The sequence below is a fragment of the Melitaea cinxia genome, chromosome 14 (genome assembly GCF_905220565.1).
Source record: "Melitaea cinxia chromosome 14, ilMelCinx1.1, whole genome shotgun sequence".
NCBI classification, from domain to species: Eukaryota; Metazoa; Arthropoda; class Insecta; order Lepidoptera; family Nymphalidae; genus Melitaea; species Melitaea cinxia.
Window position 1 is genome coordinate 11,602,701 of NC_059407.1, and position 25,838 is coordinate 11,628,538.

Consider the following 25,838-nt stretch of genomic DNA (forward strand, 5'->3'; position numbering starts at 1 on the left):
ATTGGAACTAGTTTTAAAATTTCTGGTTTAAATAATTCTATTAAATAGAATAAAAGATAATTTAAAAACTATTTTAAAAACTCCAATATTGAATTGCAATAATTGAACTTAGTCATTTTTTGAAGTTTTCGAAATAAATTAATTCAAATATCCGAGATATCAAAATGTTTATCTGGTTCCTGCTGATGATGGCAACCCTATATTTTTATATATAGTAAGAGAAAAGTCGATTTCTTTTGTATGGATCTTGCTACGCCCGTGTGTTGCGTGGTTGGTCTCAAACAAATATTAGCGGGGAAGTGCGTGTGTGAGTATGGGAGGCCCATCAGAGCGCGAACATGGAGTCATCATCCTTCTTGATCTGTCGGTGTCGAGGGGCGCCCCTTTCGCCCCTCTCAGCACTGGGCAGGCTATCAGCGGCGGCGGCTCGCTCTGCCAGGAATTTATCAAAATCGCTGCTTGTGACGCTTTCCTGAGCTCCATTTGCTTCTGAAGCCGCCTGAAAAATTATACATATATTTAATAGATAGACTTAAGATAATATGTTAAAATTTAATGAGTTTTTGATTTAAAAAAAACCAGATTTACTACCAGAAGTACTTTATTTTCTCGCTCACATCTACGATTGTAAAGTTATGTTTCTTAAAGGCGTTTCAAGAGACATATAGTTAAATAATAATTCAAACTGATTTTTTTTTTTTTTTTTTTATAATGAGAGGAGGTAAATCTTCAAAAGACACCTTTTGGCTATTGTTGGTAGGTAGTGTAGGATTTTTACCCACTAAAACCCTCCTCTCTTGCTTTAGTAACCAACACCCCGGAACCGCGTTAGCATTACTTCGAGGTGTTTGGTACTCCACCCTGCCGGTTTTATAACGGCATGTCCCCCGATTCCTATTTCTCCTCTTTTTTCTTCTCCTGCAGGACCACTCTCACATACTCCGACATTCTTTGCCAATTGTCACTCGTCGCCATCATCCATGGAATGACTACTTCTGCCCTATCAGGCATTTCCTTCTCATTCTGATAACGTAGCCGCATTTCAGACCAGCGGCGACAGTCAAAGAAGGTGTGCTCGGCGGAATCTATGTGTCCCGGACAGTACTGACAGTATGGATCGCTTCGGATCCCCATACGATGCAAGTACTCGTTAAACTGTCCATGTCCTGATAAGAAACTGGGTTAAGTAGTAATCCAGTTCCCCCTGCCTACGCAGCATCCAGTCACGGACCCGTTTAATAATACGGTACGTCCACCTTCCCTTTTCACTGGCGTCCCAACGCTCCTGCCAAAAATTCAGCGTTTCCTCGCGTTCCCGGGTCCTAACATCTAATAAAGGTCCGCGGCCATCCCTCCGAGCATCCCAAATGCGTCTCCTCTCGAACACCAAAAGGTCAATTGGAATCACACCCGCAATGACTAGGGCTGCATCCTCAGAAACCGTTCGATAGGCACAGGCTATCCTTAGCGCTCCTCTACGTTGTACAGATGAAAGTTGTCTACGGTTTTTCTCAACTTTGAGTGCCTCAGACCAGACTTCTGCTCCGTAGAGCATTATTGAGCTTGAAACACTCATAAGCAATTTTCTACGGCTACTTCTTGGTCCCCCGATATTTGGCATTAGTCGGGAGAGGCTTGCCACCGCCTTTGCCGCTTTGGTGGCAGCACGAACAACCTGATCTCTAAACGTAAGTTTCGAGTCGATCGTAACTCCGAGGTATTTCAGGGACCCTCTGCTTTCAATGTGCTGATCCACGACAAGTGCGCGAAAGGGAGTCGGAAACCACCTCTGAGCTGTAAGTACTACCACCTCAGTCTTCGCTTTGGCCAAAGCCATACCGTGTTCATTTAACCACGCGTTTACTTCCGTAGCGACTAGGCTGGCCAATTTTTGCGCGGTCTCATATGAACGTGCAAGTATCAGTGCTGCCACATCGTCAGCAAACCCCTCCAGAATCACCTCATCTGGTAACTTTAGGCGGAGGAGAGCATCATAAAGGATGATCCAAAGTTCTGGTCCTAGGACCGAACCCTGAGCCGCTCCCCCTCTCAGCTTCATCCTCATTTCTCCCATCGTAGTCTCATATATCAAAAAACGATCACGTAGATAATCGTCTAAGATCCTAATGAGGTAATTTGAAAAACCTAATTTGTGAAGCGCTTTCATTATATCTGGCCATCTTGCCGAATTAAAAGCATTTTTGACGTCGAACGTCATCATTATACACACTGGGCGGGTCCGATGGTTACCTGTCCAAGCCCGTCTGGCGAATGAAAGCGCTTCAGAAATGGCACCAATGGTGCTGCGATTCGGTCGAAAGCCGTGCTGGTTTTCAGCTAGTCCCCCCACATCAGCCACTTCCCTCCTCAGTCGATTTCTTATGAGGCTCTCAAAAATCTTTCCTGCGACATCAAGCATGCAAAGTGGTCTATATGATGAAGGTGTGTAGGGAGAACCTTTTCCTTTGTCCAATAAGACTAATCGCTGCAGCTTCCATCTTTTCGGGAAGACCCCAGCCGTGATGCAGGCGTTGTAGGTATCAAGAAGCAATTTTTCATGCCGCTTCATAAGAACCTTATATGCTTCAACGGGAACACCGTCTGGACCCGGGGCCTTACCTCCCTTAAGGCACCTAACCACCTCCCGCAGCTCCACTGCTGAAAAAGGTGGGCACTCGTCATCAGGTATCACAGTCTGAACGTAAACCCGGTCATCGCGGTCAGGAAATAGAGCTTCTACTATTTCCTTCATCGCCTGGGGTTCCATGGGTGCTACGGGTCTGCGACCCATAAATTTTTGAGTGACAATACGGTAGCCATTTCCCCACAGGTCGTCATCCACTTCTTTGCAAATTGCCTTCCAGCACCTCCCCTTGCTCTCCTTTATAGCAATGACGAGCCGCTTTTTCGCCGCATTGTACTCGTCGTTCTTCTGTTGACCAGTACCTCGTCTTCGCGATCTCTGAGCTTGTCTCCGAAGACGCAAGCACTCAGTCCTAATCAGCGCGATTTCAGCGGTCCACCAGTAAACTGGCTTCCTGTGTGGGCATGTGGAACGGCGAGGCATCGCAGCATCGCACCCTGCAACGATAACATCCATCGATCGACCGACGTACTTCTCTACCCCCTCCTGCGACTCTGTGGGTAGCTCTGGATAGGTCTTGATCCTGTCAGAGACTGCTTGTTGGAAAGCACCTTCGTCCATTCTCGATATTCTATATCTTTTTTTTCGGCGGGTAGACATAAAAGCGTACAGACGTGTTTAAGTGGCTCCTCGGTTTTTATTAAATTTTAAAATATTTATGCCTCAGATGTACTAAGGTTTACTTATCCAGTGCTTAAGTTGACTGTGTACTTACTCACAAACAATATTTCCTTAACACATTATGGATTCCTCAGTTGAACAACTAGCGAAGAACTTTGAAGAGATGTCCTCTATGTTTGATGCCAGAATGGCTGAGTTTGAAAAAAACCTCCTTCCTTCTAGTTCAAGTGCTCCTAATCCAACTGTAAAGGCTTTAGCTGCGGAGTTCTACACATTCAAGACTTTTATTTGGAAGTCACTTGGTTTGTTGAAGTCTCAATTGGAGCTGGTTGCGAGTGGAGTGGACCGATTGGAGACTCATTCCCGTAGGAAGATTCTTCTCTTTCATGGCATCAAGGAGGAGAAGGATGAAAATATCTCCGAGAAGATTGTACAGGTCTTAACTAAACAAATGACGCTATCAGATTTAAATCCTGACACAATTGAGACCTGTCACAGATTGGGTGTAAAGAGAGAATCTGCCAGGCCTATTCTTGTGCGATTCACGAATATGCAAGCACGCTCCATGGTGTGGAGGGCAAAGACTTTCTTAAAGGGCACCAAAATAACTATAACGGAATTTTTGACAAAGTCCCGACAAGATCTATTCACTGCTGCTCGTAGTCACTTTGGAATGAGGAAATGCTGGTCTGCAGACGGTGTCGTGATCATTCTTCTCCCAAATAAGTCCCGAGCTAAGGTAACTTCGCAGTCGGAACTCAAACAGCTGATGACACAATTCGCTAAAACTGATTAAAACTATCATATTTATCTTTGTTTACATCTTTTTGATTTGATCGGTTTATAGTGTATACGTATCGAATAATAATTACGTTTGCAGGGTAGCTTCAAACTAAATTATAACTTTTTCATTTGATTCTGTACTTATAATCAGTTGTTTCTCTTTTTTCATAAACTTAATTTAATATTGTGTCAAATGTCAATTGTCAAAAAGTTAGTGTTTTGATTACTACTGTCATTGAGGTAATGTCAATGCTTTCTATGCACAGATTCAACTTGTGCTTATAAAATATTTAACATATATAGCGATGTTATACTCTGCTTATTGACGTATGTTAAGAACACTATTTTATTTACTACCCTGCGTACATATCAACTGGTAATCTGTGTTCTTTTAATGATTTAATAATTCTTATCCTTTTTTTTTCTTTGTATTTTAAAAAATGTAACTGGTTTTCTTTTGCAGTCAATTTGTGCATGGGAATGATGTATATATTTTTGTTTAAATAGTGCAATTTCTTATTATTGCTGTTATTTTTATTTATTATTATTATTTTAGTATTGATTTAGTATAATTTATTTTTTGTTATATCTTGCTATTATATTTTATTGTTACATTTCATTATTATATATTTATTTATAGGTTATATTATTATATATTTGAGATAATTATAGTGTTATGGATTATGATGAATACTTTTCTTGTTCCTCTTCGGATGACTTTGAAAGTACTGGTAATAGCTTAAACTATTCACTTTCGGACCAAGATACTCTTGAGGGTAAACTTTTTAAGGTTTTTCCAAAAAATTCTAACCTTCTCAGCGTAGTGCATATTAACGCGCAGAGCATTCATGCTCATTACTCAGACTTTCTCGCATCTTTTGGCACCGGCGTGGTCGACTGTATACTTATATCTGAAACCTGGCTTAAACCTTCCCTCCCTTCGACTAGCTGCTCACTGCCCGGATTTCAACTTTTTCGTAACGATCGCATTGGTCAGGGTGGAGGTGGCGTGGGTATTTACCTTCGCAGCAACATTCAGGCCAGTGTTGTTTCCTATTCCAACTCAATTACATCCGGTACCCTTGAATACCTTTTTCTGGAATTAGTTATACGCCATAAAAGGGTACTTCTTGGGGTTTTGTACTGCCCTAGCGACAAAGTCAATTATTTCTCGGAGTTGGAAGATATTCTAATGAGTCTGGCTCCTAAATACAGTGATATAATTTGTATGGGTGACCTAAATACATGTCTATTAAAAAATGACTCCAGAACACAAGCGTTAAATAATTTGACATCTTCAGTGAACATGCATATTCTTCCCATGCAATTACCTACTCACTACTTTCCTAACAGTCGGCCTTCTCTTATTGACTTGATCTCTGTCTCTCAACCTGCTCTTTCTGTTTCGTATGGTCAAATGACTGCACCCTTCTCGTATCATGACCTAATTTACCTCGCTTACAAAGTGCGTCCTCCAAAGGTTAGAGGCAAGGTCTTGCTTCAACGCAATTTCAAGCATATGGACCTGGAACGTTTGAGAGAAGATGTTAAAAACATCGATTGGACAGCAATATTGATGTTAAATAACATCGATAGCATGGTAAACTCCTTAACTGCTGAACTGATTAGATTGTACGACAAGCACGCTCCCGTTAGGCCGGTGCGCATGAAACATGGTCCCGCTCCATGGCTTTCACCTGAGATCAAAAGGGTCATGGTTAAACGGGATAAGGCCAAATCTAGGAACAAAAGGGAACCAACGGCCAAAAACCTTGATGCGTATAAAAAATTACGTAACGTCTGCAACAGAATGTGTAGGGATGCCAAACGTCGCTATATTCACTCCTCGATTCAGGATCTCAATCAAACGCAAGTTTGGAGATTCCTCCGGTTACTGGGTGTGGGCAAGGCCACAGAAGCTTGTCAAAGTTCTGTGGATCTTAATGCTTTAAATTCTCATTTTACCACTCCACCCATAACTTTAGATTCTAACATAAAATCTGCTACTCTTTCATTCTTATTAAATCTTGCTACCCCTAACCTACCTCCATTCGTCTTCAAATCAGTCGCTGTAGATGATATAAAGAAATGTGTCCGCTCGATTTCCACGAAAGCCATTGGGAGTGATCACCTCAGTCTTGACATGCTTCTTCCCATACTGGATGACATTGCTCCTGTGATCACTCACATAATAAATTTCTCACTTACGAGCAGTGTCTTCCCGTTGTTATGGAAGAAAGCATTTGTCATTCCACTGCCAAAAACCTCTAATCCTAATAGTCTTTCCCAATATCGCCCTATATCGATCCTTCCTATACTATCAAAAGTCATAGAATCATTGGTACACCAACAACTATACTCCTATTTAACTAGTAATAATCTGCTATGCCCCTATCAGTCTGGCTTCCGTTCCTCACACAGCACAGTTGGAGCGCTGCTGAATGTCGCGGAGGATATTCGTGGTGCAATGGATAACACCAAGCTCACTGCAATGGTCCTTCTTGACTTTAGCAGTGCTTTCAACTCTGTTGACCCAGATATACTAATTGGAACTCTCCGAGCGGTCAACATTTCTCCTACTGTTTTAGACTGGTTTCATTCTTACCTTTTCGGACGCCAGCAGTGCGTGAAAACCAACGATACATCATCGGATTGGATAGATCTCACTGCTGGTGTACCCCAAGGCGGCGTACTTTCCCCTCTACTTTTCTCAATCTTCATTAATAATATATCCAAAGTAATTTCTTCTCCCTACCATCTGTATGCGGATGATTTACAGTTATATCGACACTTTGAGCTGACTGAGTTGCATGAAGCTATTGGTGCTCTAAATTCGGACCTAGTTGAAATTCAGTCGTGGGCTAATACTTTCGGCCTTATCATCAATCCTCTCAAATCTCAAAGTATAATTTTTGGCAGTAGCAGACTGACATGCAAAATTGACTGGAATTCAATACCTAAGGTTCAGCTATCTAGTGTTACAATCCCTTATTCTAATAAAGTGAAAAATTTGGGTCTAATAATGGATTGTAACATGACCTGGGTGGCTCATATCAATGAAGTCAGCAAACGTATGCATCACGCTTTCCACTCTCTCAAACGCCTTCAATTCTTTCTCCCTTTTTCAACCAAAGTTATGCTTGCGCAATCGCTTCTTCTCCCTATACTTGACTACGCTGATGTGTGCTACTTAGATGCGACTGCGGAGCAACTGAACAAACTAGAGCGTCTTCAAAACCTTGCTATTCGCTTTATTTTTGGCTTACGTAAGTATGACCACATATCTAACTTTCGTGCTCAACTTAAATGGCTCCCAATCCGCCTTCGCCGTGATATGCACATCATGACGTTCCTCTACAGAATACTCCACGATCCTAATTCTCCTGCATACCTGCGTTCTCGTTTCCAAATTCTCCCTTCTCCCACACGTTCTAGGCGGTCTTGCATCACTACAATGCTCGACATACCGAAAAGCAACACAAAATTTCGCTTGCATTCTTTTTCGGTATATGGTGCATCGCTCTGGAACAAACTTCCTAAATATATCCAGCTTAGTCCTTCTATCTATACCTTCAAAAAGAAGCTAAAACAATACTTCCTCGCTCAAATGAATCCATAAATATCTTTTCATTAATGTTTACTTTTATTGTGTATTGTATAATATGTATATTATATGTGTATTTTATGTAGATATATATGTAATATTTATGTGTATGATCTTTATAAGTAGTAGTGTGTATATGTATATAGTATGTAAATGTAGCGTATATATAAATAATATATATACATATATTGTATGCTGTTAGAATATTATTTAATTAGCTTTTTATTTTTATTTTTAAGAATCTGTATATATCTACATTACTGCACTTTCTTGGCCTGCTATATAACATTAGTTCTCACTATCACAGGTTGGCTGGAAGAGATCTCTTTTAGAGATAAGTCCACCGTTGCTAACAAAATTTGTATATTAATATCTGTACAAAAATTTTAAGTGCAATAAAGAATATATATATTCTCCATCCATTCCGCTTCACTCGACGCTCCGGCACAATCGAGGATTTCCCCTTCTGATTATGGACCAAATAGGAAATGTATTGATGATCGCTTGCTGTATACTCTTCCAGAACAGCCCAATCCGAGATCATTCCAGCCATCCGTTGAGTAGCGAAAGTAAGATCTAAAATTGACCCACGTACACCATATCTCCGGAAAGTAAGAACAATTCCCCTATTAACAATGACAAGATCAAGACCCGCCATCATGTCCAGGAGTTCATTTCCTCGAGTATCACTGTAATCCATGCCCCATGCAACCGATTTTGCATTGAAGTCACCACCTATCACGATTTCTCCCTCAAGGTGACGGACAACTCGTTCGAGATCATCAACTCTCTTTCGGAAATCAGTGATAGGCTCGTTGGGGGTGAAATAACATGACACAAAGGTCGCCACTGGCGTAACCACCCATACAATGCCGTCTCTCGAGCCGTTGTCTTTGGTTGAAAAACGCTCTAGCTCCGGAATCCAGTTAGCTGCCGTCCCCGAGGGGTCACATAACCAATTTGGTCCAGATACAGCGTGGTATTGTTCTGAAACCAGAACAATATCCGCTCGAAACTCACAATTCCACGCCAGAAGCAGATCAAGAGCCAGTCTGCATCGTTGTAAATTAATCTGCAACACCTTAGCCATTTTTCTTTTTTAATACCTCACGATACGACGCACAACGTCCAGAGCCCGTCATGTGATCTGTTGAGCGCCCGTCTCCTAACGCAGCACAGAGATGACAGCTCGGTGGGTTAGTACAAGCCCTCGACTGGTGGTCCGCCTGCCCACAGCGCCAGCAGAGTCCACTCCTATCAACTTCCGCCTTACATGTGCCAGCCATATGGCCTGGTCCATGGCAACGGTAACACCGGTCCAGGCGCTCCCAGCGCCGAATTCGGCAGATCAACCAACCCACCTTGACCTTTCCCAACGTTTCCAAAGTGGAAGCATCCGTGAGTCCCGCCTCGATGAAAGCGCGAACACCTCCCCATTTATTTGGTTTAGTTATATTAACTTTGAGCTGTTCAACTTCGGTGCCAAGAGCTTGTGCCAGGGACGCCTTCACCTCGTCCACTGTCGTCGCGGCGTCTAACCCGTCAATTACAACTGTGTAGTGGTTGGGATGAGATGTCGCACCTCAACACTTCCGCCGGCTGCCTCAGTGATCCTCTTACCAAGAGTAGAGCGATCTTTAACAGATCCCTCAAACTCGATAAGAAGTCCACCCCTCCTCGCTGTTCTAACTGATCTAACACATATGGCGTGATCCTCCAGGCAGAGATTCGACCGTAGAGCCTTCAAAACTTCGCCAGATGATCTTGATTCATCAGGAGTGATCAGTACCGCCTCCGGTCGATGTCGCATCTTGGACTTTTTGGTCTTTTTGGTTACCGTTGTCCATGTAGACCCTGGTCCTCCTGATATGCTGTTTCCTAGTCCTGCTCGTTCCACTGTTACAGCTTCATCTCCGTCGCTGTTTTCCTTCTTCTTTTTCCTTTTCTTCTTTCTCTTAACTTTGTCTAAGCTAACCCTCTGATTTTGCGGCTCTTGTTCATTCTCTTGCGTCTGAACCAGACCTGGGGTGAGGCGTAATTTTTTCCTTTTCTTACGCGTAACAAGACTAAAGTTCCCCTCCTGATCAATAGAGACGTCCTCTTCTGGTCCCTCGGGAGGGCTCGTCGCTGGCCGCTTCTTTTGATTTGTTATCCTCGTTGGAGTCCTTTTCGCAGCTTGTTGTAGTAGGAGTTCTTTCTCTTGTATTTGCTCTTGAAGATTTGTTCTCATCTTCCGTTCCTCTAGCGCAATCCTCCGTTGAGCACTTTTCCACTCCTTTCGATGTACTAAGGAAGTAAGAAGCAATGTGTAAGTCCCTTTAACTTTATTAGTAACTTCGGTCGGTACTGTTCTTTTGATCTTTATCAAGTCGAGTGTAGACTTCAAAATGTCGCGAATCTCCTCGATCATCAGGTCCTCCCTGGCTATCATTTCGTCACGTTCTGTGATGAAGCTAGCAGTCTCTGCCAACCCCAATTTTGTTCCTTCTACATTTTCAGCAGCTGCACCAGACAATGGTGTATCCATTGGTACATCTGCTGCTTTGTAAACTTCTTCTATCTCTTCTACTTTTTTATTAATTTTAGTTAAAACATCCATTTGAATCCCACGAGAATGCTCGGAAATAGAAGTCCACCAACACAGAGCCGGCATGTGAGGTAAGGCGACTTTAAAACTGTACAATGAAGTGGCGCCTGGTGCTCCAAGGGAAATCGTTTGCGACAACATCTTACGCCCTGCTGCCATTCAGCTATCGGCACGATTGTCTTTACACCTTAGCTTGGGCTGAGTTCCAAGGTGGTAGTGGAACTGTGCTTTCCCTTAGTCGCCTCTTACGACACCCACGGGAAGAGAGGGGGGAGGCTATATTCTTTGGTGCCGTAGCCACACAGCACAAGTTCCAAGATGGTTGTGGAACCTTGTTTATCCCTTAGTCGCCTCTTACGACACCCACGGGAAGAGAGGGAGTGGCTAAATTCTTTAGTGCCGTAGCCACACAGCAATTCAAACTGATGTTATTTTACATTTAGAATATACTAGCGACACGCCCCGGCTTCGCACGTGTGCAACGCTGATACTAAATATACTACAGAATGTCTTTATTTATAGTATGAAGCTAGCTTATAGCATGGTTATTAACATAATAACAACGTTCAAATATGCGTCGTTAGATTACGCGTTGTTACAGAATGCGTTGAAGAAATAAAGGTTCACCGCTCGTTCCCCATAGGTGATAGCGTGATAATATGTAGCCTATATGTTGACCCGACTTCTTAATAATATTCGTGCCAAATTTGAAGTAAATCCATGTGGTACTTTTTAAGTTTATCCTGAACATACATACAGACAAACAGACAAAAATTCTAAAAACTATATTTTTGGCTTCGGTATCGATTGTAGATCACACCCCAAGTATTCTTTTAAAAAATATTCAATGTACAGTTTTGACTTTCTTACCATTTTATTATATGCATAGATTACGACAGCATATACATTTAGAAAATGAAAATTCATGTGAGCCTAGGTAAGTTTAAAATTTAATAATAAAATTCTGTGTAAATAGAAGATTTGATTATCGCACCAAATCAAAAGAAAAAAAAAAAAAACAAACTAGAATGATTTAAGAAATACAAAAGGCATATTGACTTTTGTATATGTTTTAATTCCATAAATTTTGTATAAATGACCACAAAATCAGTCAAGCCTAGATCAATCATTTTTACCTTATGGCCAGTAGTCGAATACTACAGTTTGAATAACAACAATCATAAAAATGCAGTGTTTTATTACCTCAACTTTGGGTGTTTCAACTTTTTTCATAACATACAATAATTTGTTTGTATTATAGACCAATAAAGCTTGACAAGAAATTAACTTCGCCAGAAGTGATTTGTTTTAAAAAAATTACCCCAAGTCAGAATTAAATAAAAGCAAATATTTAAGAGCCACAACACAATATGTGCTAAGTAGCGAGAGCCAGTGCTACGTAACGTACTTCAAAGCTTATTATTTATAGCAAGTATTTACTTTCAACATTACCTAGAAAATATTAAATATTTTTACATATTCACATCCTTTGTTTTACATAAACTAGACTGTGACTGCAACTTATTCTGTTTGAAAAAAAAAGATAAAAATACAAACAAAAAAATGGTGCAAATAGGGGTCAAAATAAAGTGAAATAAAACAAAAGTCACCTTCTCCTGCGCTAACCAAGCTGATATCTCATCGAACTCTCTCTGATCCATTCCAGTCGGCTGTCAACACCAAATAAATAAAAATAAATACATATACATATATAAATAAATCGGGAACAAATAAAGCATCTATAAAAAAATAAATAAATATCATCATAGGTCATAAACACAATCGATTCTTATTACTTATTGTCATTTTTTGCCGTACGAAGCTAAGAGTAGACAGCAGTAGCACCAATTCGCATATCTGACACTCGGAAGTAAAACTTCTTTCTATTATTTTTTATAAATCTTTACGCTTAGTGAATAATCAGTTTTATTTATTTATTTTATTTTATACTTTATTGTACACCACAAATATATTACAAACAAAGCATAAAGATAGTTACAGACAGTGAAGTACAATGGGCGGACTACGGCTAATTAGCCATTTCTTCCAGACAACCCAGTTTTACGGTGGTTAGGAGAAAAAAATATGTAATGAGGATCAGTAAAGTTATAGCAAATTCAATAGAACTAGTATCCACGTTTTTCTCTATGACATAAGAATGATATTTCTTTTTGAATCATCCAAATCGGACTATTACTTACCAAGATACAAATTATTAAGTAATAAACATTGTGCAGTTCCTGCCGCCAAGTCTGTTTACGCGGAATGCGTGTGACGTCACTTTGTCGGTCCGAGCGCAGTCGGCGGAGCGGTGGTTGGTCATTTTATTTGCAATTTATTTAAAAAAAACTGTTGTTATAAATAAATAGCTTGAAATTTTGTGATATTTAAGTGTAAAACGTACCTAATATGAGTACTTATAAAGTAGAAGCTGGTTTTGTGCAAGCTCAAAAGTAGATTCTTTCATGGTACTTGATTACCTAAAGTAATCATTGTAAGTTTACCAGCGCTGAAATCCGTGGTTAGAAATCTTATTTATCTACGTACGTAGATACTTATTAGTAATCTTTAGGTCTAAGACGTTAGCAGTAGGCAGGTGTAAGAAAAAATGATCGTAAAATATAGCACGGTGGTATTCAGAACTCATAAATAACGTCAAACGTGTATAACGCTTCGGCCTGTAATATCCCACTGCTGGGAAATAAGCCTCTTTCCCCATGTAGGAGAAGGATCAGAGCCTAATCCACCACGCTGCTCCAATGCACCAACGTTTTAAAGTATGTACTTATTAGTAATCTTTAGATCTACATAATCTAAGCCGTGTGTAGTAGGTAGGTGTAAGAATAATTCATTCTTGTACTTTACCAATACATTCATGTAAAGTATAGCTACAGGGAGGTATTCAAAACTTATGAATAAAATGTCTATAGTATATTGTTTGTTTGCTGTGTGGTTACGACAGTAAGAATATAACCACCCCCTCTCTTCCCGTGGGTGTCGTAAGAGGCGACTAAGGGGTAACACAGTTCCCTTACCACCTTGGAACTTAAAAAGCCGACCGATGGCGGGATAGCCATCCAACTGCTGGCTTTGAAATACACAGGCTGAGCCTAACAGATAAAGCCAGCCCTGCGGTCACCAACCCGCCTGCCCACATGAAAACACATGAGTTCACGCCATTTTTGGCGCGAACTCATGGAGGCCTATGTTGTTTTCGTTCATTTTTACGTAATCAGGTCGTGTATGACATTTTAACCTAATTGTTATCACTAGATTGAACACCAAAATAACGAGAAATGTCACTGGAGTTTGAGTTGCTGATTGTAAAGCTAACGTTTGTATCAAGATTTATAGGGATTTCTTTCTTTTTTACTATGCGTTGTTTCCATTTGATTGGCGTATTATTAGATTTAGTTCTCATTTTTAGTTTCATATTAAGCTGCACTGCTTGTGTTTTATGAGGATGCAACGACAGGTATTCGTGTATAATATCTTGTCTTAAAACTCTTTCAAAATATTCTATATCTTGTCTTTACTTAAAATCGGACCTGTTAATTTTATTTTTTTGACGTTACAACCAACTTAAACTTTATGAAATTTTTCATGTCTTCTTGGTTGGTTGTGTTAATAATTAAAAAATATCATCTTATGCTTTTTTGCTTATTTTACTTGAGTACGTCCCTGTCATTGTTTTGACTTTGGAATATTATGTAGAAATCGGAACGGGCGAATAGGTGAGTAGATTTATCCATAAAACTCAAAAAAAGTAAGTAGTTATGTTTTTATTAATACAGCAAGCTTATAAATCATAGAATACTTAATTACACTAAACGTAATACTAGGTACCATTTTTTTTCATATCAACTAAATAATACGTAGGTATAGTTATATAGATATTTACATCGAAATGCCCTGTAGTCTGGGCAAAAGTTTTAGTTTTATCATCTCTTTTCACAACGACATAATTTTTTTTACGTGATTTTGGGTCCTTCGGCACATAAAAATGACTTTTTCGGGCTTTTTAAAAGAGGTATTTGTACTTTTAGGTACTATACACTACTTATAGATAGTTAGAAAGGTGAATTAGAAACAAATTGGACACTTAATTTGATTTAAAGATAAAATTAAATGAAAAAACCTGCGCGCCTTACGGCTAACTGGCATGGACCGTCACAGTGACGTCACAGCTACCGCACCGGTCGGTTAGTGAACTCCGCTAGTAATTTGATTATAACTTCGTCATTTTTTGTCATAGAACAAAAATTTTTGTCCTGTTGTAAGGATTTCTTGGCTCTATAAATCTGCATTCTCACCTAAAAACCTTACGGATCCTCATTGTGAAAGTACTGGTTGTAACGACAATGAATTAATCAGAGATAATGTATAATATTTTTTAATCTTTCACCGTTTAATCAAGTTCTTTTTTCGTATGTCCATACTATTTTACTACGAGTATATAATATAATTATAATATAATATAATTGTACAAGAAATATTATATTTAATGTGTTTGACAAGCTGCATGTTTGCGTGGGGTATTTGGTCGGGGAAACCATTATGTACAAAGCGCGGCGGTGGGGCGCAGCTGCCCAGCGATGTGTATATATGTGTGTGTGTGTTGTGTGTGGTGTATGGTGTGTTGTGTGTGGTGTGCGATGTGTTGTGTGTGGTGTGATGTGTGGTGTGTGGTGTGTGATGTGTGGCGTGTGGTGTGGTGGCGTGTGGTGTGGTGGCGTGTGGTGTGTTGGCGTGTGGTGTGGTGGTGTGATGTGTGGTGTTGTGGTGTGATGTGTTGTGTGTGGTGTGATGTGTTGTGTGTGGTGTAATGTGTGGCGTGTGGTGTGTGGCGTGTGGCGTGTGGTGTGTGGCGTGTGGCGTGTGGCGTGTGGCGTGTGGTGTGTGGCGTGTGGCGTGTGGCGTGTGGCGTGTGGCGTGTGGCGTGTGGTGTGTGGCGTGTGGTGTGTGGCGTGTGGTGTGTGGCGTGTGGTGTGTGGCGCGCGTGCGGGCGGTACTCACGAGCGCGGCGGTGGGGCGCAGCTGCACGGCGGCCGCCAGTCCGCCGCTGGCCGGCTCTTCCGCGTTGTCGGCGTAGCTGCTACCTCTGCGTAACATTCGTATACACCAATGATATCATATAATTGTACGACCGACAGCAATTTGTAGAATAATATCTACATTTCAAGTATTACTAAGACTCCGCTGTCCACTGGTTAATTCCTTGAATATTTCAAATGTAATGTTTTTTCAAAGGACAAAATATTACATACAAAATATATTAATTTTATAAAGAAAATTAACAATACAGATACAGACAGACAATTTTTTTTGGCTTTTAAACTATATTAAGGAACAAGTAATTTTTAACATAGTACTGTATTAATTTTAAATTATTTTTCAACGTACCCAGACTTAGCGCTCTCATAGGTGACGTTCCGCGACTGCGCGAACATGTCGAATTCGTCCTTGGAACTGCTCGGAGATTTGTCTGCCTGCTCGTCTTTCACAGCTAAAAATTCAAATAAGCATGAGTATAATAAGTAAATTTTTAACCCAAAATAATAATGTAGTTAATATATAAACATTATGATATGTATAAATTATGTTATTTACTATTTAAACCAATTTTCATACTGAAAAAAGACTTAAAAAAAGGTTCTCGTTTTATTTCCGAACTATTTTTATTTTAACTCCCAATAGTTACTGGGTGTTCTGATTTTGATACTTTATATAATTACATTTAAATTTGAGCATCACTTGACAAGGAGATTTTTAATTTACCATACCTATTTGAAGTTTTATAATACCTATTTGAAGTCAGTATTTTTTTGTTTGAGTACAAACACAAATACTTATTAAAATTTACTTATTTTAACTTTTAAGATATATTTTTTTAAAGTTAAAACTTAGATTACCGGTGTAACATATAATTTTATTACTTCGTGTACATTGTTGTATACTTACAGAGTTTAGCTACATCTGGTACGTCGTCACTTAGATCGATGAGAGCATCATCTTCTTTCTTAGCTAAAATTATAAGTTTTTAAATAAAACTCGTATACAAAAAAAAAAAAAACACTATCATGACTTCTAGACAATGGTGTTGTTATTACATAATTTTTTATGAAATTTAATTTTAATTAGAATCTGATCAGATGACATTATTTCTATGTAAATTATTTTAATATGAAATAAAAAAATCAGAATCTTACGCGAAGTAGTACCCGGAACACCCATAGCAGCTCCCAAGATGGCGGACGGAGTTGCTCCGCCTGTTGCGGCAATTCTGAAAACAGTTTATAGCAACAACTACACGATTTTGTAAATAAAAACATACATAAATAAGCGCGAGTGGCGCAGTGACACGTACCTGTTGTTGAGGAAGCGCGAGTGGCGCAGTGACACGTACCGGTTGTTGAGGAAGCGCGAGTGGCGCAGTGGCACGTACCTGTTGTTGAGCAAGCGCGAGTGGCGCAGTGACACGTACCTGTTGTTGAGGAAGCGCGAGTGGCGCAGTGGCACGTACCTGTTGTTGAGCAAGCGCGAGTGGCGCAGTGACACGTACCTGTTGTTGAGCAAGCGCGAGTGGCGCAGTGACACGTACCTGTTGTTGAGCAAGCGCGAGTGGCGCAGTGACACGTACCTGTTGTTGAGGAAGCGCGAGTGGCGCAGTGGCACGTACCTGTTGTTGAGCAAGCGCGAGTGGCGCAGTGACACGTACCTGTTGTTGAGGAAGCGCGAGTGGCGCAGCAGCAGGTTGTGCAGGCGGTCGTTGGTGAGCAGCAGCTCGGCGGTGAGCGCGCTCTCGCCCGCCAGCCGCAGTGACGCGTACCTGTTGTTGAGGAAGCGCGAGTGGCGCAGCAGCAGGTTGTGCAGGCGGTCGTTGGTGAGCAGCAGCTCGGCGGTGAGCGCGCTCTCGCCCGCCAGCCGCAGTGACGCGTACCTGTTGTTGAGGAAGCGCGAGTGGCGCAGCAGCAGGTTGTGCAGGCGGTCGTTGGTGAGCAGCAGCTCGGCGGTGAGCGCGCTCTCGCCCGCCAGCCGCAGTGACGCGTACCTGTTGTTGAGGAAGCGCGAGTGGCGCAGCAGCAGGTTGTGCAGGCGGTCGTTGGTGAGCAGCAGCTCGGCGGTGAGCGCGCTCTCGCCCGCCAGCCGCAGTGACGCGTACCTGTTGTTGAGGAAGCGCGAGTGGCGCAGCAGCAGGTTGTGCAGGCGGTCGTTGGTGAGCAGCAGCTCGGCGGTGAGCGCGCTCTCGCCCGCCAGCCGCAGTGACGCGTACCTGTTGTTGAGGAAGCGCGAGTGGCGCAGCAGCAGGTTGTGCAGGCGGTCGTTGGTGAGCAGCAGCTCGGCGGTGAGCGCGCTCTCGCCCGCCAGCCGCAGTGACGCGTACCTGTTGTTGAGGAAGCGCGAGTGGCGCAGCAGCAGGTTGTGCAGGCGGTCGTTGGTGAGCAGCAGCTCGGCGGTGAGCGCGCTCTCGCCCGCCAGCCGCAGTGACGCGTACCTGTTGTTGAGGAAGCGCGAGTGGCGCAGCAGCAGGTTGTGCAGGCGGTCGTTGGTGAGCAGCAGCTCGGCGGTGAGCGCGCTCTCGCCCGCCAGCCGCAGTGACGCGTACCTGTTGTTGAGGAAGCGCGAGTGGCGCAGCAGCAGGTTGTGCAGGCGGTCGTTGGTGAGCAGCAGCTCGGCGGTGAGCGCGCTCTCGCCCGCCAGCCGCAGTGACGCGTACCTGTTGTTGAGGAAGCGCGAGTGGCGCAGCAGCAGGTTGTGCAGGCGGTCGTTGGTGAGCAGCAGCTCGGCGGTGAGCGCGCTCTCGCCCGCCAGCCGCGCCACCAGCTCCGCCACGCGGGTCTGCATGGCCTTCAGGGTGTCCGCCAGCTCCTGAACACGACCACAACACAATGTTGTTAAATACGAGTGAAAACTTTCACGCTAGGTTTTTTTTTCAAATAAGTAGGTCGGCGTGTGGCCCAAATGATGGTAAGCGGTTATCGGTGTCTGCAATACCAGGAGCATCGCAAGCGAGGTGCCAAACCCCAACGCCAATCCCTGGGAGCTCTGCGTTACGCACCACAGGAACACAACAATAAACTTTTAGGATCTTCAGGTTTAAAAAAAATATCAGAGATAAGAAATAAAAGTAGTTTAAAATTTTTATTGAGAACAGGATATATTCTGGTCAAAATCTGAAGCAGCTCGATTGAGAAAGTAACTCAATCTAACAGAAAATCACAGCTTAATAATACTATATTCAAGCAGTGTGCAGTGCAGTGTTCCTATAGTCAGTAAGGTGGCCAGAGCTCCTGGGTAGGGTCGAGGGTTGGGTCGACAACGCACTTGCGATGCTTATATACGTCTCTTACTATCCGGTGAGCCATACGGTTGTTTGCCGACCTAGTTATATAAAACAAGTATAGTAATGGTGAGCACTTACATTAAGTAGCTCGACGTCTGCGTCATGGTGCTTATGGTAGGGCTGAGCCGTGAGCTCGGTGAGCATGTCGTTCATGACCGCCATGTTGCCCTCCACCACTGACAGGTCGGCGCGTAGCTTGCTAGTCTGACTCTCTGAGAGCGTCACCTTGAAGAAAAAATCAGTGTGCTTTAGGCCTGCACTGTGTCTTAGACATACGCATGGTAACTGGCTATGAGAGAAAGAGAGAAAGAAAATGTTTGCTCGCACCTCTCGCTCAGTAGCTCAGTAGCTTACACACCAAGTCAAGCGTGCGTAAAAAAGTTTTACTTCAAAAAAAATATTACCGTGCCAGTAATCTGTTCCTGCGTGGGCCGACTGGGCGAGTTCTGCAGGTTGGCAGCGCGCTGAGGTGATCCAACAATGGCTTCACCTCCGTCTGGTACACTCTGTTAGTTAAATTATATCTATATTTCTAATCATGAAAAAAAAAACATAAGAAACGGTTTCTTTCTTTTACTATCTTTTACACACCAACCTACTTATTACACTATCTTTTTATTTTGATTGGCAGCAGCCAAAAAGAAAGAAATTCATAGATATGTGTTGTGTAACAACTTTCTTCAAAAACGAATGTCTCTTGTCACATCCAGTTCAGACAAATAACGATATTCTTTTTATTTTCGTAACATTAACAATTGAAAAAAATAATAACAATACATATATTTTCCAACTTATTCCAGTATTTTATGTAATATACACAACGCTAGAACGGAAATCAGGGTCATTGCCAACTACACCAACAAGCAACAAACACATTGACAAAGTCATTCGCGATGAAGGCTTAAATTAAAACACCTAAGTAATAAAAACAATAAAATTTATTTTTATTTAAAACTAGCTGTGCTCTTCGGTTTTGTACTAATTATTTATAAACCATTGCTGTACAACTCGGGCGACTTTACAAAGCGCGCGGCGCGACGCCGTGTCGTTTCTTTTGATATTACATTATTGCCTAAATTCTGCGACCAAATTAAATTCTATGAAAGACAAAGTTTATCTTCATATAATTGCCTTGTTGATGGAGTATTTTTCATAAGGATTCACATGTTTGGGTAACAATAATGTAATTCACAAATCACCTCTTTTTTAGAATTTTGAGTTGCGATCGACTCCGTCGCACATAATTTTTGGGTAGCTTTCACCGTTTACGCATCGCACGAAATGAAAGCTCTCAAAAAAGAATATTTTTTCCCGTTTTCGTAACATTTTTTTTATTATAGCTCAGCTCAAACTCGTCGAAGCGTCATATGCAACACAAAAATATTTTTTCAATTCTAACGAGCAGATCCCGAGATTAGCTTGTTTAAATAACAAGTAAACAAACTTTTCAACTTTATAATATTAGTATAGTATTTTTAATAACTCTTACCCTTTGAGGCGTAAAAATAGGCGCCATAGCGTCTAAATCGGTCATGGGGAACTCGACACCTTTGGTACGTAACTCATTGTACACTTGACCTACTCCCTGAAAATAAAATTAACATTTAACTTCCAACAGTACTTACACAATATACAATTAAAACCTAGTATATATACGGCCTACAGATCATTGGCATCTGGTGGCCCGAAAAAATATTAAACGACCACGTAGTGAAACTTTGCAAAGAGACTCCAATCGGCCACCAGATAAAGCGACGTAAATGGGTATGGATCGGTCACACCCTCCAAAGGGACTCTCACATACCGAGCAGGCCTTAGAGTGGACTCCTCAAGGAAAAAGGAAACGTCGCCGCCCCAAGCAAACGTGGTATCGCTCCGTCACCACGGAGATGAAGAATATCAGGCTTTCCTGGCTTGAGATTAAGCTGATAGCCCAAGACCGAGCGAGATGGCACCGCAGTGTGGACATAAAGAGTGACTCTTACGGCCTGTTTTATTAGTTATGGATAAAGTTTATCCTTCACATAAGTTACGAATAGACTTTAACAGCCGGAGGTAGAATGGACATTAGGACCTGTTTCGTCTCAGTTAAGAAACTACAACTTTTACGCCGAGTTGCACGAAAAGAAATTAAAATTTAAGTAGTGATTAAACTAATTTAATTGCACGAATTGTATGAAATTCTTGTGATTAAATTAGTTTAATCTCTACTTAAATTTTAATTTTGTTTCGTGCAACTTGGCGGTAGATTAACAATTGTGATTAAAAATATGTCATAAACACAGTGGAACTAGATGATGAAAAAGAATATATAATAAACTTTTATCCGTTAGGAACCGTCTTCTGTGGTGTAACAGGACCTTACAGATCAACTTACTTTTGACCTCTAAAGTCAAGGATACGTTTGTTATAAATAACCTAAATTAGTCACTCAGTGTTAATTGTCATTATCGCCATCTATGGACGGCATTTAATAGGGCTCATTAATCCCTTCGACCAATATTTAACATAATAACCATAATGTTATAAATGGGACATTTTTTATTGTAATTGATGTAATATAAGTATTACATCACAACATTAGTAAGCTTATTACTAAGGTGGAAAAAAAATACCTTATAATTGTGTTTGCTCGCAAACGAAAAAAAAAACCGACTTCAATTACATCGACAAGTAATACAATGTAAGTAGACGAAAAAAATTAACAAACGCACTAGTCGTCACTACGATTTTCGAGGGATTTCAGATCCTATCTGTAAGCTACTCAAATATAAGTTTAAGACATCTCCACCTAGAACATTAATAGCCCTTGACGTGAACACCGTGATATCATTTTTCTGTATAAGATAATAACCAAATTGATTCACCATATTTATTAAATGAAATATCCTTCAATTGTTTTGAATATAATCCGCGATCAAACCGAACTTATACATTTGCTATTCCATTCTGCAGAACCAATTATGCTTTGAATCGATTTGTCGTTAGGGCCTGTAGACTATAATGATAATTATAATATGCTAAACATTTTTTATTTAAAACCTAATATATTTAAAATTGTCATCAAGCAATTAAAATGAACTGTGATTGTCACAAAATACTGTTACTGTAATTTTTGTATCGAATATAATGATGTGTTCAAAAAATAAAAAAAATAAATTTGTATTTTTTGTACAATTTTAAAGTTTGCCCAATTAATATTTGTCAGACGTAATAAGTGAAAACCTAATTGGCTTACGAATTTTCTAGTTTGTAAGAATCATATGTGTAATTACAAGCTGTTTGTTTTCTTCATAAATAAAAAAAAATTTTTAAAAAATCCTAATTTATTTTTACAACGAAAAAAGAATTTATTAAAATCGGTTCATAGACGACGAAGTTATCCCCAAACATACATAAAATAAATAAATATATATATATATACGGTCGAATTAAGTAACATTCTCCTTTTTTGAAGTCGGTTAAAAAACTGGTAAAAATTTAGTGATTGCCATTAAATAAAATTCAGACAACAATGTGATTATGTACAAATAACTCAAAATGTTATTACTAATCACATTCATAATATAATTAAGTAAAACAATATTTTTATTTTGATACTTTTACCTCTTTACTCCAGTTATCTTATCGAAATTTTCATTTTGATTGCCACTAACAATTCTGTTGGTAGGTATTACTACAACACTATTTTAAAATTATTTTTATGAAATATTTTTAACGACTACTACAACTATATGTATATTATAATTATATTCATGACATATCATCCAGCATACAATTATTAAAATCATATACTGTTCAGCAAAACTAGTAGATCAAGTTTGGCTACATTTCTACAATATCAGTATTACACATAGAAATTGTGTTAATTATACTAGATGTTGAAATAATTATTATACTGTATCTTTTGTACCATACAATTTTCTAACGGTCTGTAAAAGTGCCAGCTATGCAAATATCTTTTGATATTAAAAGCTATTATAAAATATCGCTTACTTGTAATTCAGGTTGGTTTTGGAATGCGTCAGCCCAGCATTGGATGAGACTAAGCACCTTCTCTTGTACCACTGTCGGTGGATCGTTTTTAGGCCCAATAAGTTTTACCTGAATCACAAAAAAGTTATAATGTAGATTGTATTTATTTTTTCATTTAAAAAAAGATGACTTCTATAGCCTTGCTTTATTTTAAAAGCAGTAGAGTGATTGTTTGTTATTCATTCTAGTATGAAAATATTCACAGTAAAATCTCTAGTATTATTAAAATATGCAATATTAAATATTATTGGCTTTGAACTATAAAGAAAAATAAAAAAAAATTGTACTCTGACTCCCTAACAAAGAAATGTTTGTGTAAAGTTAATAGTAACTTATTAAATGTTTTCATTATTGTATTTTATTAATCGTAAAATATATAAATTACACGTCACGTTGTTTGTCCGTGATGGACTCATAAACTAAAAAAAAATAAGGCAGTACAAAAGTTTGCCAGGTGTACTGGTTGTTTATAAAAGATTTTTTTTTTAATATGCAATTATCTGCAATCAGAACTTTTTACTTTTGGTAGATCTATTGTAGGACATATACAGTGTGGCTCCAGTGATCCATCTACTGCTTATTATTATTATTTTTACTATTGTAGGATGGTTAAAAAAAACAGATGACAAATGGCCAGTACTTATAACTTTTTGTGATGACCTATACAGTTTCACTGACATTTATGTGTTATATAATTTATATTATATTTAACAGTCTTCCTTGATAAACAAGTTTAGTAACGCAAAATAATTTCTTAAATTAGACTGATATGTATTTTATATATTGTGATATTCAAAGCAATAAAAGTAACAAATCTTACTGCACAATACATTTTTAACTAAATTTATTTGCCTATAAACATTTGTATTAATTAATACAATCACTTCATGGACAGTGCTATGTTAATATCTGAATTAGCATTTTTAAAACAAGTCCAATGTATTAAATAGCACTATAAATGTTGACATCATTCTTACAATAATACGAAACACCTTAATATATGTTGTTCAACATCTTTAATATTATTTTGTATATTCATTTACTTTTACACTTGTATAAATAAATATTTCATATAAAAAATATTCTTTTAATTTTATTCAATTTATTTGACATTTGGTTATTGTATTTTATTCATATTTATATTTAAAAAAAAATGTTATAATAGTAGTTTATGCAACTGTCATATAATGAAGGGTATTAAAACACGAGTGTGAGTTTATGAAACGAGCGCAGCGAGTTTCATAATAGTAACGAGTGTTTTAATACCCGTGTTATATGCAGTTGCATACACTACTTTATCTTCACTAATGCAATTAATCAAACAACAAGAGTAAAAGCTGACAATAGTTTGTTTATAATAATTGTTCAAATTTTGGATGGTACAATTCTGAAAGTTAATGTTAATTTTCATATAATTTTCTAGATTTTTCTGGCAAAAGATTGTGAGTTAATTTTGTTGCCAATTCTAGAATATCCGGAGGCGTACAAATATCATCGTCGCTATCCATTTTTAACTTTTAATTTATTAAATTAAATTCACGCATAAGTGTATTGTCACAGTGATTTTGCCGCCATTAAAATCTAACCAATGAGAGCGCAGCTGCGCGCATGCGCGCGATGTTATAATGAGATTTTACAATATCGATGTGGATATTATACCATCATGTGAAATTGCTTAAATTGAGTGTTTTGTTGTCTGTGCTATAACAGTAGTAATTATGTCAAGTATTGGAAACATAAGTAGAATGTTACAACATTAGTGTACATAAAGTAATTTATGAAATTAAATATATTTTATTTATAACAACAAATTTTATAATTAAAGCAGGCAATAACCATAGCGCAGTGTACCTGTTATATAGAAAACTAAACTGAAATTATTATTTTTAAATTAGACAACAAAATTCATTATTTTTGTCTAATAATGCCCAAGTTAAAATCACAAAAGGGGTATAACTTGACTTATATCACTCATCACAGGAGGCACAGACATATATTAAGAAACATAACTATCATTAAATTTTAATATTTCACAGCCCAATACTTCAATATAGTCAGACAATGAAACTATCGTGTGAATGACACATTGTCAGATAAGTAACTACCTTGGTATGATAAATGATATGAAAAGGATTTGGCACTGTTTTCATATTTATGAGTTATAAATAAGATGAAAAATATAATATACATAATTTAAATTTTACTTGTATGTATTGTAGTAAATTAATAACATAATTACAAGGAAACATAATGTACTATAAAATATACAGATATAATAAAAAAAAAAAAAAACAAAAAAAACAATAATAACTTTCTATAAGTCTTGTTCTGTTCCAATGACATTACAAGGTTAATAAAGTAAGAAAATTGCTACAATCCACTACAAAATTATACTACTTTTAATACAAACTTTTTATCATGTATTCCCTAATTTTTAGCATTTGAACATTAACAAACAGTTGTCTGTTTTCGACTTTTCATTGTGATTCATGTATTATTAATTAATAAACGAATTGTTATAAGATGAACTTAATTAACTTACCAGTTCAGAAATGAATTCCTTGCTGCAAACTAGCACGTGAAAACTCTTTCCACAATTTTTCACACAGGTTTCGAGCACAGTTAATGTGTACATAACTATGGTGTAGTTCTTTCCAGCGCTTTGGGTTAATCTTTTACGAATAGCCTTTATGGCATCCTTAGGCCCATCTGTACTACTATTAATAATATCACATATTTCCATGTTAAGAGCCCAATTTTCCGACGGGAGTGATCCATCTGTAGCTTGTTCTGAAATATTTTAAAGCACTTTGGAAATAACAACTTAATATTGATTGAACATTTGAACACAAAATAAAAATTTTAAGACTAATACTGGATCCAACACAGACAATTCTTTGATGACAAAGAGAAATTTTGTTTCTTAATGCGCAACAAAACGAAAGGAAATAAGTCACAAGTAAGAGTAAAACCCTAACATCTTTGCATTTATAGATATTTGAATCTGAATTACCTATTTTTTGCCCAACCGGCGTAGCAAAAGGATTCCCTACTCCGAAAAACGACATTTTTGTAAAGTAATCCTATTATAAATAAATAATTACACCGATTTCACTTGTCACCCAGATAGTAGTAAAAAAACGTAATCTGTGAAAGTCTGTACTGTCAAAAGTCAAAATAGACGTTTGGCTTTACGCAGCAATATTACAAAGCGATACGC

The 25,838-nt window shown here is 39.0% G+C and overlaps 1 protein-coding gene across 1 annotated transcript; it reads right to left on the reverse strand.

Moving 5' to 3' along the window:
- Positions 1-8: 8 nt before the first annotated feature.
- Positions 9-25,756, reverse strand: LOC123659738 (TOM1-like protein 2). Its single transcript, XM_045594918.1, has 13 exons — positions 25,632-25,756; positions 25,161-25,408; positions 22,580-22,687; positions 20,073-20,168; positions 18,988-19,089; positions 18,662-18,808; positions 17,951-18,108; positions 16,449-16,522; positions 16,201-16,263; positions 15,643-15,745; positions 15,256-15,340; positions 11,850-11,909; positions 9-499 (listed from the first exon to the last, which is right to left on the reverse strand). Exons 1-13 carry the CDS (start codon positions 25,684-25,686, stop codon positions 326-328), a joined length of 1,473 nt encoding a protein of 490 aa, XP_045450874.1. The 5' UTR covers positions 25,687-25,756; the 3' UTR covers positions 9-325.
- Between the last annotated feature and the right edge of the window lie 82 nt (positions 25,757-25,838).

Coding starts and splice junctions, on each gene's coding strand:
- LOC123659738 (XM_045594918.1), bottom strand. CDS start 25,686: ATGTCGTTTTTCGGAGTAGGGAATCCTTTTGCTACGCCGGTTGGGCAA. Junction 16,264..16,448: donor TGTTCCGGGTACTACTTCGC/GTAAGATTCTGA, acceptor TTATAATTTTAG/CTAAGAAAGAAGATGATGCT. Junction 15,341..15,642: donor TATGAGAGCGCTAAGTCTGG/GTACGTTGAAAA, acceptor AATGTTACGCAG/AGGTAGCAGCTACGCCGACA.